A 14,223-nucleotide genomic window follows, 5' to 3' on the forward strand; every position below is an offset into this window, starting at 1 on the left:
TCCCCCCGCCCCCACAACCCCCCAGTTCCCCCCAAAATCACACCCAGCCCCCCCAGGCCCCCCCCAAAATCCTCAAGCCCCCCCCAGATTCCCCCCAAAGAAGCCCCAGACCCCCCCAATTCCCCTCTCCCACCTCCCAAACACCCCAAGACCCCCCCAAATCCCCCCCGAAATCCCCAGAGCCCCCCCAAAATCCCCCCCAAAGTCCACAGGGCCCCCCCAAAAATCAACCAACCCCCCCCAACTCCCCAGAGCCCCCCCAAAATCCTCAAGCCCCCCCCAAGAAAGCCCCAGACCCCCCAATTCCCCTCTCCCACCTCCCAAACACCCCAAGGACCCCCCAAATGACCCCCCCAAAACCCCGGAGCCCCCCCAAAGCCTACAGGCCCCCCCCCAAAATACCCAGAGCCCCCCCAAATCCCCCCCCAATTCCCAAGGCCCCCCCAGAATCCTCAACCCCCCCAAAGAAGCTTCAGACCCCCCCCAATTCCCCTTCCCACCTCCCAAACACCCCAAGGACCCCCCCAAATGACACCCCAAAAGCCCCAGGGTCCCCCCAGATCCCCCCCCAACTCCCCAGGACCCCCCCCCAAAATCCACCAACCCCCCTAAGTCCCCAGAACCCCCCCCAAATCCTCAAGCCCCCCCAAATTCCCCCCCAAAGAAGCCTCAGACCCCCCCAATTCCCCTCTCACCCCTCCCAAACACCCCAAGACCCCCCCAAATCCCCCCCCAAATCCCCAGAGCCCCCCCAAAATCCCCCCCAAAGTCCACAGGGCCCCCCCCAAAAATCAACCAACCCCCCCAACTCCGCAGAGCCCCCCCAAAATCCTCAAGCCCCCCCAAGAAAGCCCCAGACCCCCCAATTCCCCTCTCCCCCCTCCCAAACACCCCAAGGACCCCCCAACAACCCCCCAAAATCCCCAGCCCCCCCCCCAAATTTTGGGGTGCCCCCCCCCGAAAAAAACCCTCACCCTCCTCGCTCTGGGGGTCGGGGCTGGATTCGGATTCCGATGACGTCGCCGCTTCCTTGAGCCATTTTTTCCTTTTTTTGGGGGGGGGCTCCGCTTTGACTTTGGGGGGTTTGGGTTTGGGTTTGGGGGGGCCGGGGGGTACCCGGGGGGGTCCCGCGGCCGGCGCGGGGGCCGGGGTTTCAGGTTTTTCGATTTTGGGGGGTTTATCGGGTTTGGGGGGTTTTTCGGGTTTGGGAAGTTTTTCGGGTCGAGGAGGTTTTTCGGGGCGTTCGGGTTTCGGGGGTTTTTCGGGGGGGTCCGGTTTCTCCGGTTTGGGGGGGGCCGGGGCTTTGGGGCCGCTGGCTTTGGGTTGGCTCTGCCTCCTGGCGGGGGGGGGAGAAAAAGGAGAAGGGGGGGTCAGGGGGGGTAGGGACCCCCCCAGAACCCCCCAAAAACTCTCTGGACCATGGGGGTATCAGGGAACCCCCCCCAGGACCCCCCCAACTCCCCACCCTGGACTGGGGGGGGGCAATGGGGACCCCCCCCAAATCCTTGGGGACAATGCGGACCCCCCCCCAAGGCTATGGAACAAATGGGGACCCCCCCAAAATGTCCCTCAGGTCCTTGGGGATAATGGGGACCCCCCCCAAGTCCTTGGGGACAATGGGGACCCCCCCCAAATGCCCCCCAAGTCCTTGGGGACAATGGGGACCCCCCAAATGCCCCCCAAGTCCTTGGGGACAATAGGGACCCCCCCCAAGGCCATGGGAGCAATGGGGACCCCCCCAAAGTCCCCCCAAGTCCTTGGGGACAATGGGGACCCCCCCAAATGTCGTCCCCCCCAAGTGCTTGGGGATAATGGAGGACCCCCCCCCCCCAAGGCTGTGGGGACAACGGGGACCCCCCCCAAAATGTCCCCTATGACCCTGGGGACATGGGGACCCCCTCAGGACCCCCCAAAACTGCCCCAGACCTTGGGGACAATGGAGATAGCCCCCCCCCCTCCCCAAAATGAGACCGTGGGGGCATTGGGGACCCCCCAAGTGCCCCCCCCCCCAGACCTTGGGGACAATGGGGACACCCCTAATGCCACCCTGGGCTGTGGGGACATTGGGGGACCCCCCCCCCCCAAAAAAATCTTGGGGACAACACCCCCATGTCCCCTTCCATGTCCTCAGTGACCCCGCCACGTCCCCAAAGTTCCCCAGTGTCCCCCAGTGTCCCCCAGTGTCCCCCAAAGTCCCCCAGTGCCCCCCAAAGTTCCCCAGTGTTCCCCAGTGTCCCCCAGTTCCCCAGTGTCCCCAGTGTTCCCCAGTGTCCCCCAAAGTTCCCCAGTGTCCCCAGTGTCCCCCAATGTCCCCCAGTGCCCCCCAAAGTCCCCCAGTGTCCCCCAATGTCCCCCAGTGCCCCCCAAAGTTCCCCAGTGTTCCCCAGTGTCCCCCAAAGTTCCCCAGTGTCCCCAGTGTTCCCCAGTGTCCCCCAGTGTCCCCCAATGTCCCCCGTTCCCCAATGTCCCCCAGTGTCCCCCAAAGTCCCCCAGTGTCCCCCAAAGTTCCCCAGTGTTCCCCAATGTCCCCAGTATCCCCCAAAGTCCCCCAGCGTCCCCCAATGTCCCCCAGTGTTCCCCAATGTCCCCCAGTGTCCCCAGTGTCCCCCAATGTCCCCCAGTGCCCCCCAAAGTTCCCCAGTGTTCCCCAATGTCCCCCAATGTCCCCAGTGTCCCCCAATGTCCCCCAGTGTCCCCAGTGTCCCCCAATTTCCCCAGTATCCCCCAATATCCCCAATGTCCCCAGTGTCCCCCAGTGTCCCCAATGTCCCTGACTCCCCCACACCACTAACGACCCCCGTGTCCCCCAGCTCCCCCTGCACCCCCAGTGTTCCCAGTGTCCCCCAATGTCCCCCCACACCCCCAATGTCCCCAGTGTCCCCAGTGTCTCCCAGTGTTCCCAGTGCCCCCAGTGTCCCCACCTGACGGCGGCGAGGGGCCGGTGCCAGGGTTTGCGGGAGCAGACCCTCACCCAGCCCTGCGTCCCCCCACATCCCTCCCGTGTCCCCCCACACCCCCAGTGTCCCCAGTGTCCCCCAGTGTTCCCAGTGTCCCCCAGTGTCCCCCAGTGTTCCCAGTGCCCCCAGTGTCCCCACCTGACGGCGGCGAGGGGCCGGTGCCAGGGTTTGCGGGAGCAGACCCTCACCCAGCCCTGCGTCCCCCCACATCCCTCCCGTGTCCCCCCACACCCCCAGTGTCCCCAGTGTCCCCCAGTGTTCCCAGTGTCCCCCAGTGTCCCCCAGTGTTCCCAGTGCCCCCAGTGTCCCCACCTGACGGCGGCGAGGGGCCAGTGCCAGGGTTTGGGGGAGCAGACCCCCCCCATGTCCCTGTGTCCCCCCAACGTCCCCCCCATGTCCCTGTGTCCCCTGCACCCCCAATGTCCCCAGTGTTCCCAGTGTCCCCAGCGTCCCCCAGTGTTCCCAGTGTCTCCCAGTGTCCCCCAGTGTTCCCAGTGCCCCCAGTGTCCCCACCTGACGGCAGCGAGGGGCCAGTGCCAGGGCTTGCAGGAGCAGACCCTCACCCAGCCCTGCGTCCCCCCACATCCCTCCCGTGTCCCCCCACACCCCCAATGTCCCCAGTGTCCCCCAGTGTTCCCAGTGTCCCCCAGTGTCTCCCAGTGTTCCCAGTGCCCCCAGTGTCCCCACCTGACGGCGGCGAGGGGCCGGTGCCAGGGTTTGCGGGAGCAGACCCTCACGTAGTCCTTCTTGTTGACGTTCTCCAGGAATTTGACGTAGAGCCGCTGGTACCGGTTCTTGGCGTCCCCGAAGTACCCCAGGTACTGGGGGGGGGGCACAGGGAGAAAGGGGGGGGGTCAGAGGGGACCCCAATACCCCCAGCTCCCCCCCCCAGGGCCCCCCAAATACCCCCCAGACCCCTCTGGGCCCCCTCTGACCCCCCAGGACCCGTCAGACAAGACCAGGATACTCCTACAGCCCCCCCCAAAACCCAAATAACTCCCAGGGACCCCCCCCCCCCAGATGCCAAATACCCCCCAGGGTCCCCCCCCAGACCCCAAATACCCCCAGGACCCCCCCCCAGGGTCCCCCCCAGACCCCAAGTACCCCCAGGACCCCCCCCAGAGACCCCCCTCAGACCCCAAATACCCCCAGGACCCCCCCCGGGACACTCCAGGGACCCCCCCCAGACCCCAAATACCCCGAGGACCCCCCCAGAGACCCCCCTGAACCCCAAATTCCCCCAGGACCCCCCCAGGGACCTCCCCAGACCCCAAATACCTCCAGGACCCCCCCAGGGAACCCCCCCCTGGACCCCAAATACCTCCAGGACCCCCCCAGGGACCCCCCCCACCCCAAATACCCCTGGGACCCCCCCCAATCCCCCCCAAGACCCCAAATACCCCCAGGACCCCCCAGATTTTCCGGGGGGGGGCTGTCCCCATTTTGGGGGGGCTGTCTCTATTTCTGATGGGGGGGGACTGTCCCCATTTTTGGGGGGGCTTTTCCCTCTTTGGGGGGGGTCCCCATTTTCAAGGGGGAGTCTCCACTTCTAGGAGGGGTCCTCATATTTTGGGGGGGGTCCCTATTTCTGGGGGGGTCCCTATTTCCAGGGGGGGTGTCCCCATTTCTGGGGGGGTTCCCCCATGATGAGAACAATTCCTGGGGAGGGGGCTTCATTTTTGGGGGTGTCCCCATTTTGGGGGGGCACTACCCCCTTTTGGGGGGGGTGTCCTTATTTCCAGGAGCAATCCCAGTTTTGGGGGGTCCCCCATTTTTTTGGGGGGGTCCCCATTTTGGGGGGAGTCTCAGTTTTGAGTGGCAGCCTCCCTTTTCCAGGGGGATTTCCCCATTTTGAAGGGGGGGTCCCCAGTTTTGGGGGGAACCTCAGTTTTGGGGGGGGCAGGTTTTTTTGGGGGGGGGCCCAGGGTTTGGGGGGGGTCTTAGATTTTGGGGGGGGTCTTAGCTTTGGGGGAGGGGCTAAAGTTTTGGGGAGGGGCTCAGGTTTTGATGGGGTGTTCAAAGTTTTTGGGGAGACCTCAGGTTTAGGGGGGGGTCCCAGGTTTTGGGGGGGTGTCTTAGGTTTTGGGGGCAGCAGTTTTTTTGGGGGGGGGTCCCAGGGTTTGGGGGGGTCTTAGATTTTGGGGGGGGTCTCGGGTTTTGGGAAGGGGCTCAGGTTTTGGGGGGGTGTTCAATGTTTTGGGGGAGACCTCATGTTTAGGGGGGGTCCCAGGTTTTGGGGGGGTGTCTTAGGTTTTGGGGGGGGCAGGTTTTTGGGGGGGGGTCCCAGGGTTTGGGGGGGGGTCTTAGATTTTGGGGGGGGGGGGTCTCAGGTTTTGGGAAGGAGCTAAGGTTTGGGGGAGGGGCTCAGGTTTTGGGGGCTGTTCAATGTTTTTGGGGAGACTTCAGGTTTACGGGGGGTTCCAGGTTTTGGGGGGGTGTCTTAGGTTTTGGGGGGTGTTTTAGGTTTTGGGGGGGTCTCAGGGGTTTTTTTTTGGGGGGGGGGCCCCACTTACGTTGCTGGTGGCACAGAACTGGCGCTGCCCGTCCTTGATTTCGGGGGTGAACTTCTGGAGCAGAGCTTTCTGCACCCGCCAAATCGGGGGGGGCTCCCGGCCCGTCTGCAGCGCCAGCTGCAAAAAGAGGGGGGGGGCATCACTGGGGGGGGGGTCCTGCACCCCAAAACCTGCCCCCACCCCCTCACAGCCCCCCCCACGTTGCCCCAAAACGTGGGAAGCTCGGGGTCCTCTCGGCACCCCAAAATCTGCTCCGTGTCCCCCCCAGCCCCCCCAAACCTGCTCCTGTCCCCCCCATGTCCCCCCCCCCACCCGGACACAGCCCCCTGTGTCCCTCCTGTCCCCCCCAGTACCTCCCAGTAACCACCAATAAGTCTACTGGTCCCTCCCGATACTTTCTGGTCCCTCTCCCAGTGTTTCCCAGTGCCTCCTCCTCACTCCGCAGTGTCTCCCAGTGCCTCCTCCCAACTCCCAGTGTCTCCCAGTGCCTCCTCCTCACTCCCAGTGCCTCCTCCTGCCTCCCAGTTCCATCCAGTCCCTCTCCCAGTGCCTCCTCCTGCCTCCCAGTACCCGTCTTCAGAGCCTGGGTGTCCTCCTCGTGGACGATGAACTCATCCCACCCATGGAAGATGCCCTCCAGTCCCTCTCCCAGTGCTCCCAGTCCCTCTCCCAGTGCCTCTTCCTGCCTCCCAGTGCCTCTTCCTGCCTCCCAGTGCCTCCCAGTACCCACCTTGCGAACCTGGATGTCATCCACACGGGCAATGAACTCATCCCACCCATGGAAGATGCCCTCCAGTCCCTCTCCCAGTGCTCCCAGTCCCTCCCCAGTGCCTTTTCCTGCCTCCCAGTGCCCTCAGTGTCCCCAGTCCCTTTCCTAGTGTCTTCTCCTGACCCACAGTTTCTCCCAGTCCCTCCCAGTCCCTCCCAGTGCCCACCTTGAGGGCCTGGATGTCCTCAATGCACACAACGAACTCGTCCCTCTCGCGGAAGATGCCCTCCACTCCCTCTCCCAGTGCTCCCAGTCCTTCTCTTAGTGACTTCCCCTGCCTCCCAGTCCCTCCCAGTCCCTCCCAGTCCCCACCTTCAGAGCTTGAATGTCCTCCACATGGACAATTAATCCATCCCACCCATGGAAGATGCCCTCCAGTCCCTCTCTCAGTGCCCCCAGTCCCTCCTCCTGCCTCCCAGTCCATCCCAGTGCCTCCCAGTATCCACCTTGAGGGCCTGGATGTCCTCCACGCGGACGACGAACTCGTCCCTCTCGCGGAAGATGCCCTCCACTCCCTCTCCCAGTGCCTCCCAGTGCTCCCAGTCCTTCTCCTAGTGCCTTCCCCTGCCTCCCAGTCCCTCCCAGTCCCTCCCAGTCCCCACCTTGTGAACCTGCACATCACCCATGTGGACGACAAACTCATCCCTCCCACAGAAGATGCCCTCCAGTCCCTCTTCCAGTGCCCCCAGTCCCTCCTGCTGCCTCCCAGTCCCTCCCAGTATCCACCTTGAGGGCCTGGATGTCCTCCACGCGGACGACGAACTCGTCCCTCTCGCGGAAGATGCCCTCCACTCCCTCTCCCAGTGCCTCCCAGTGCTCCCAGTCCTTCTCCTAGTGCCTTCCCCTGCCTCCCAGTCCCTCCCAGTCCCCACCTTGTGAACCTGCACATCACCCACGTGGACGACAAACTCATCCCTCCCACAGAAGATGCCCTCCAGTCCCTCTTCCAGTGCCCCCAGTCCCTCCTGCTGCCTCCCAGTCCCTCCCAGTATCCACCTTGAGGGCCTGGATGTCCTCCACGCGGACGACGAACTCGTCCCTCTCGCGGAAGATGCCCTCCACTCCCTCTCCCAGTGCCTCCCAGTGCTCCCAGTCCTTCTCCTAGTGCCTTCCCCTGCCTCCCAGTCCCTCCCAGTCCCCACCTTGTGAACCTGCACATCACCCATGTGGACGACAAACTCATCCCTCCCACAGAAGATGCCCTCCAGTCCCTCTTCCAGTGCTCCCAGTCCCTCCTCCTGCCTCCCAGTCCCTCCCAGTACCAACCTTCAGAGCCTGAATGTCCTCCACATGGACAATTAATCCATCCCACCCATGGAAGAGGCCCTCCACTCCCTCTCTCAGTGTCCCCAGTCCCTTCTCCTGCCTCCCAGTCCCTCCCAGTGCCTCCCAGTACCCACCTTGAGGGCCTGGATGTCCTCCACGCGGACGACGAACTCGTCCCTCTCGCGGAAGATGCCCTCTCCGCCGCTCTCAGCCTCGTCCTCGTCGGTGTCCCCGCAGACGGCCGCCGTCTCCTGCTTCTTGGCCAGATGAAGCGGCCGCGAGTCCTCGGGCTCCTCCCGTTCGGGAGACGCTGGGGCCACCGGCTCGGGGGGGGGCTTGGTCACCGGGGGGGACACCGGGGCCACCGAAGCCACCGAAGTCACCGGGGCAGGGGGTTCGGGCTGGGAACTCTCCGAGGGCGCGGGGCTCGGTGGCTTCTCCTCCGGTGGGGGGACGTCTGCAGAGAGGGGACACGTGGCGGGGGGGGGGTGTCAGGGGGATGGGGGGCACCCAGTCCCCCCTAGCAGGGTCTCAGGAGGGTCCCAGGGGGGGTCTATGTGTCCCAGGAGGGTTCTAGGGGCACCCAGACCCCCCAGCACGGTCTCAGGAGGGTCCCAGGGGCACCCAGTCGCCCCCAGCAGGGTCTCAGGGGGGTCCCAGGGGCACCCAGCCCCCCCAGCAGGGTGTCAGGAGGGTCCCAGGAGGTCTCTATGAGTCTCGGGGCGCTCTATGTGCCTCAAGAGGGTCCCAGGGGGTCTCTACGTGCCCCAGGAGGGTCCTAGGGGCACCCAGTCCCCCCCAGCAGGGGCTCAGGAAGGTCCCAGGGGGTCTCGATGTGCCCCAGGAGGGTCCCAGGGGCACCCAGTCCCCCCAGCAGGGTGTCAAGAGGGTCCCAGGACGTCTCAGGAAGGTCCCAGGAGGTCTCTATGGGTCTCGGGGGGCTCTATAGGTCCCAGGGGGTCTCGATGTGCCCCACGAGGGTCCCAGGGGCACCCAGTCCCCCCAGCAGGGTCTCAAGAGGGTCTCAGGAGGTCTCAGGAGGGTCCTAGGAGGTCTCTATGGGTCTCGGGAGGCTCTATGGGTCCCAGGGGGTCTCAATGTGCCTCAGGAGGGTCCCAGGGGCACCCAGTCCCCCCCAGCAGGGTCTCAGGAAGGTCCCAGGGGGTCTCGATGTGCCCCAGGAGGGTCCCAGGGGCACCCAGTCCCACCAGCAGGGTGTCAGGAGGGTCCCAGGACGTCTCAGGAAGGTCCCAGGAGGTCTCTATGGGTCTCGGGGGGCTCTATAGGTCCCAGGGGGTCTCAATGTGCCTCAGGAGGGTCCCAGGGGCACCCAGTCCCCCCCAGCAGGGTCTCAGGAAGGTCCCAGGGGGTCTCGATGTGCCCCAGGAGGGTCCCAGGGGCACCCAGTCCCCCCAGCAGGGTCTCAAGAGGGTCTCAGGAGGTCTCAGGAGGGTCCTAGGAGGTCTCTATGGGTCTCGGGAGGCTCTATGGGTCCCAGGGGGTCTCAATGTGCCTCAGGAGGGTCCCAGGGGCACCCAGTCCCCCCCAGCAGGGTCTCAGGAAGGTCCCAGGGGGTCTCGATGTGCCCCAGGAGGGTCCCAGGGGCACCCAGTCCCACCAGCAGGGTGTCAGGAGGGTCCCAGGACGTCTCAGGAAGGTCCCAGGAGGTCTCTATGGGTCTCGGGGGGCTCTATGGGTCCCAGGGGGTCTCAATGTGCCTCAGGAGGGTCCCAGGGGCACCCAGTCCCCCCCGGCAGCGTCTCAGGGAGTCTCTATGGGCCTCAGGTGGGTCCCAGGGGGTCCCAAAAGATATCTATGGGTCTCAGGAGAGTCTCAGAGAATCCCAAACCATATCTATGGGTCTCATACAGATCTCAGGAAGATCCTAAAAAGTATCTATGTGACCCAAAAAGCTCCCAGGAATCTGAAAAAGTGTCTGTGGACCCCAGGAGGGTCCCGGGGGGGTCCCCAGGAGGATCCCAGAGGGTCCCAGGAGGTCTCTATGGGTCCTGGAGGGGTCCCACGTAACATCTACATGTCCTCAGAAGTTACCAAGGGGTCCCAAAAAATCTCCCTTTCCCAAGAGGTCTCTGTGTGCTCCATGAGATTCCCAGAAAATCTTTCTGGGTCCCAGCAAATATCTACACGCCCCAGTAAGTTCTTAGGGGGTCCCAGGAGGGCTCCAGGGGTCCCAGGAAGGATCCAGGAGGCATCTGTGTGCCCCAGGGAGGTCCCATGGTGTCCCAAGGGCTCCCTGGAGGTCTCTGTGGGGCTCAGGATGTATCTACGTGCCCCAGGAGGGTCCCAGGAGGTCTCTAGGGGTCCCAGTGACTTCCAGAAGGTCTCTATGGGTGCCAGGAGGGTCCCAGGAGGTCCCAGTGGCTCCCAGGAGGTCTCTATGTGCCCCATGGAGGGTCTCCAGGGTTCCCAGGAGCTCCCAGGAGGTCTCTATGGGTCCCAGTGACCCCCAGGAGGTCTCTATGGGGTCCCAGGGGCTCCTGGGAGGTCTCTTATGGGTCCCAGGAGGTCCCTATGGGTCCCAGGAGGTCTCTGTGGGGTCCCAGGGGCTCTCAGGAGGTCTCTATGGGTCCCAGGACATCTCTATGAGGTCCCAGGAGGTCTCTATGGGTCCCAAGAGGTCTCTATGGGTCCCAGTGACCCCCAGAAGGTCTCTATGGGTCCAAGGGGCTCCCAGGAGGTCTCTACGGGTCGCAGGAGGTCTCTATGGGTCCCAGTGACCCCCAGGAGGTCTCTATAGGTCCCAGAGGCTCTCGGGATGAGTCCCAGTGACTTCCAGGAGGTCTCTATGGGGTCCCAGGAGGGTCCCAGGGGGTCCCAGTGGCTCCCAGTTCTCTATGTCCCCCATGGAGGGTCTCTGGGGTTCCCAGGAGCTCCCAGGAGGTCTCTATGGGTCCCAGTGACCCCCAGGAGGTCTCTATGGGTCCCAAGGGCTCTCGAGATGGGTCCCAGTGACTCCCAGGAGGTCTCTAGGGGTCCCAGGAGGGTCCCAGGGGGTCCCAGTGGCTCCCAGTTCTCTATGTGCCCCATGGAGGATCTCTGGGGTTCCCAGGAGCTCCCAGGAGGTCTCTAAGGGTCCCACAGGCTCTCAGGATGGGTCCCAGTGACTCCCAGGAGGTCTCTATGGGGTCCCAGGGGCTCCCAGGAGGTCTCTTATGGGTCCCAGGAGGTCTCTATGGGTCCCAGTGACCCGCAGGAGGACTCTATGGGTCTGAGGGGCTCCCAGGAGGTCTCTATGGGTCTCAGGAGGTCTCTGTGGGGTCCCAAGGGCTCTCAGGAGGTCTCTATGGGTCCCAGTGACCCCCAGGAGGTCTCTATGGGGTCCCAGGGGCTCCCAGGAGGTCTCTATGGGTCCCAGTGACCCCCAGGAGGTCTCTATGGGTCCCAAGGGCTCTCGAGATGGGTCCCAGTGACTCCCAGGAGGTCTCTAGGGGTCCCAGGAGGGTCCCAGGGGGTCCCAGTGGCTCCCAGTTCTCTATGTGCCCCATGGAGGATCTCTGGGGTTCCCAGGAGCTCCCAGGAGGTCTCTAAGGGTCCCACAGGCTCTCAGGATGGGTCCCAGTGACTCCCAGGAGGTCTCTATGGGGTCCCAGGGGCTCCCAGGAGGTCTCTTATGGGTCCCAGGAGGTCTCTATGGGTCCCAGTGACCCGCAGGAGGACTCTATGGGTCTGAGGGGCTCCCAGGAGGTCTCTATGGGTCTCAGGAGGTCTCTGTGGGGTCCCAAGGGCTCTCAGGAGGTCTCTATGGGTCCCAGTGACCCCCAGGAGGTCTCTATGGGGTCCCAGGGGCTCTCAGGAGGTCTCTATGGGTCCAAGGGGCTCCCAGGAGGTCTCTATAGGTCCCAGGAGGTCTCTACGGGTCCCAGGAGGTCTCTATGGGGTCCCAAGGGCTCTCAGGAGGTCTCTCTGGGTCCCAAGAGGTCTCTATGGGTCCCAGTGACGTCCCAAGAGGTCTCTATGGGTGCCAGTAGATCCCTACGGATCCCAGGGGCTCCCAGTTCTCCCCAGCCCCCAGGACGATCCCTCCGTCTCCCGGGAGGGTGGCAGGGGACAGGCCAGGCCGGGAGGACGTCGGGAAGCGAGCACCCACCGGTGGGGTCGGGGTCCTTGCGGTCGGCGGGGTCGTAGAGGGCGGAGATGGCGGAGGAGATGCTCTTCTGCAGGTCCTGGTTCTTGCTGACGGAGTCTTCCTCGTCGGACGAGAAGGACGGCAACGTCTCCAGGTTGCGCTTCAGCTCCTCGTCCAGCCGCTTGCAAGGACTGGGGCAAGCCATCACCAGCCCCTCGCTCTCCGTCCCCTCTAACCCCCCCGGTAATATGGGGGGGCCGACGGCAAAGGGGGCGGCGGGGGGGACGCGAGGGGTCTTGGAGGGGCTGGTGGCGGCGGGGGGCAAAGCTTGGCGTTTGCCGGATTTGAGGAAATCGAGGAAAGACGCCATGAAACCCGACTTCATCTCCGGCTGTTTCTCCTCCACCTCCTTGATCTTCTGCTTGATGCGTTCCCGCGTCTGGCTGCTGTCCAGGGGGGGCTCGGCCCCCGGCGGGGGGGCACCCGGGGCTGGGGGGCCACCCCCCTCCGACAGCAACGGGCCCTCCCCGCCCTTCGGCACCGCCAGCTTGATCTGGATTTTGGGGAGGGGGGACTGTTAGGGGACCCCCGGTATCTTCCAGGAGCCCCCAGTGTCTCCCAGTGCCCCCGTTATCACCCGGTGCCCCCCCCAGGGAGCTTCCAGTGCCCCCCAGAAGCTCCCAGTGCCCCCCCAGGAGATGCCAGTGCTCCTGTTATCTCCCAGTGTCCCCCAGGAACTCTAAGTACCCCCCCAGGATCTCCCAGTGCCCCCCAGAAGCTCCCAGTGCCCCCCCAGGAGATGCCAGTGCTCCTGTTATCTCCCAGTGCTCCCCAGGAACTCTAAGTACCCCCCCAGGATCTCCCAGTGCCCTGCAAGAGCTCCCAGTGCCCCCCAGAAGCTCCCAGTGCCCCCCCAGGAGATGCCAGTGCTCCTGTTATCTCCCAGTGCTCCCCAGGAACTCTAAGTACCCCCCCAGGATCTCCCAGTGCCCTGCAAGAGCTCCCAGTGCCCCCCAGAAGCTCCCAGTGCCCCCCCAGGAGATGCCAGTGCTCCTGTTATCTCCCAGTGCTCCCCAGGAACTCTAAATACCCCCCCCAGGATCTCCCAGTGCCCTGCAAGAGCTCCCAGTGCCCCCCAGGAGCTCCCAGTGCCCTTAGGGAGCTTCCAGTGCACCCCAGGAGCTCCCAGTGCCCCCCTTATCTCCCAGTGCCACCCCAGGAGCTCTAAGTGTCCTCCCAGGAACTCCCAGTGCCCCCCCAAAGAGCTCTCAGTGCTTCCCCAGGAGCTCCCAGTGCCACCATTATCTCCCAGTGCCCCCAAAGAAGCTCTCAGAGCCCCAGTTATCTCCCAGTGCCCCCCCAGGAGCTCCCAGTGCCCCCATTATCTCCCAGTGCCCCCCAGGAGCTCTCAGTGCTTCCCCACAAGCTCCCAGTGGCCCCATTATCTCCCAGTGCCCCCCAGGAGCTCCCAGTGCCCCCCACGAGCTCTCAATGCTTCCCCAGGAGCTCCCACTGCCCCCATTATCTCCCAGTACCCCCCCAGGAGCATCCAGTGCCCTTAGAGAGCTTCCAGTGCACCCCCAGAGCTCCCAGCGCCACCGTTATCTCCCAGTACCCCAAAAAAACTCTAAGTGCCCCCGCCAGGAGCTCCCAGGGCCCCCCAGGAGCTCCCAGTGCCACCATTATCTCCCAGTGCCCCCCATTATCTCCCAGTGCCTCCCAGGAACTCTCAGTGCTTCCCCAGGAGCTCCCAGTGCCCCCATTATCTCCCAGTGCCCCCATTATCTCCCAGTGCCACCCAAGGAGCACCTAGCACACCAGTAGTCCCTTGGAACACACCCTACTCCCCCCTCCGAGGTCCCCAATACTTACCAGTGCCCCCCCAGTTTCTCCCAGTGCCCCAACAGCCCCCTGCAACCACCCCTAGACCCCCCCCAATACTGACCAGTGGCCCCCAATAGCCCACTACCAAACAACCCCCCCAAATAAGCCCAAATACCCTCTTCCCCCCCAATCTCCACATCCCAAGACCCGACAGCATCCCCCAGCACCCCCAACCCCCCACAAATCCTCACCTTGAGGGGCTCCAAGCCATCGCCATCAGCCCCATCCCCAAATCCGGGGTTTTGGGGGGCAGGAGACCACGACAAACCCCCCAAATCGCCCCCAACAAGCCCAAACACCCCCTTATCCCCCCCCAATACCCCAACAACATCCCCCAGTGCCCCCAAACCCCCCAACTCTTCACCTTGAGGGTCTCCAAGCCACTGCTATGTCCACCTCGGAGATTTTTGGAGCAGGAAGGCAGGAAACCAAGGGGAACTCCCAAAAAACCCAACTCCCCTCTTTTCCGCTCAACCTGTGCCTTCCAAGACCCTGCAATATCTCCTAGCACCCCCAACCCCCCCCAAATCCTCACCTTGGAGGGTTTGAAGGGTCTCCAAGCTATTGCCATCCCCAAGCTTGAGGCTTTTGGGGCCATTGGGAGGCAACAGACCAGGTGGAACCCCCCAAAAAGCCCAAATACCCCCTTATCCCCCAACCTTTGCCTCCCAAGACCCCATAGCACCCCTCAGCACCCCAAAACCCCCCAAATCCTCACTTCAAAGGGCTTGAAGGATCTCCAAGCCA

General features: G+C 64.0%; 1 protein-coding gene across 1 annotated transcript in view; it reads right to left on the reverse strand.

Annotated features, from left to right (window-relative positions):
• The window catches only part of PRR12 (proline rich 12), a 39,411-nt gene that overhangs the window by 8,384 nt on the left and 16,804 nt on the right, over positions 1–14,223 (reverse strand). Inside the window, 5 exon segments of the mRNA XM_069774817.1 lie at positions 975–1,336; positions 3,645–3,778; positions 5,471–5,587; positions 7,640–7,962; positions 11,614–12,145. Of these exon segments, the coding sequence (XP_069630918.1) occupies positions 975–1,336; positions 3,645–3,778; positions 5,471–5,587; positions 7,640–7,962; positions 11,614–12,145 (1,468 nt within the window).

The sequence above is a fragment of the Haliaeetus albicilla genome, chromosome 32 (assembly GCF_947461875.1).
Source record: "Haliaeetus albicilla chromosome 32, bHalAlb1.1, whole genome shotgun sequence".
Classification (NCBI taxonomy): domain Eukaryota; kingdom Metazoa; phylum Chordata; class Aves; order Accipitriformes; family Accipitridae; genus Haliaeetus; species Haliaeetus albicilla.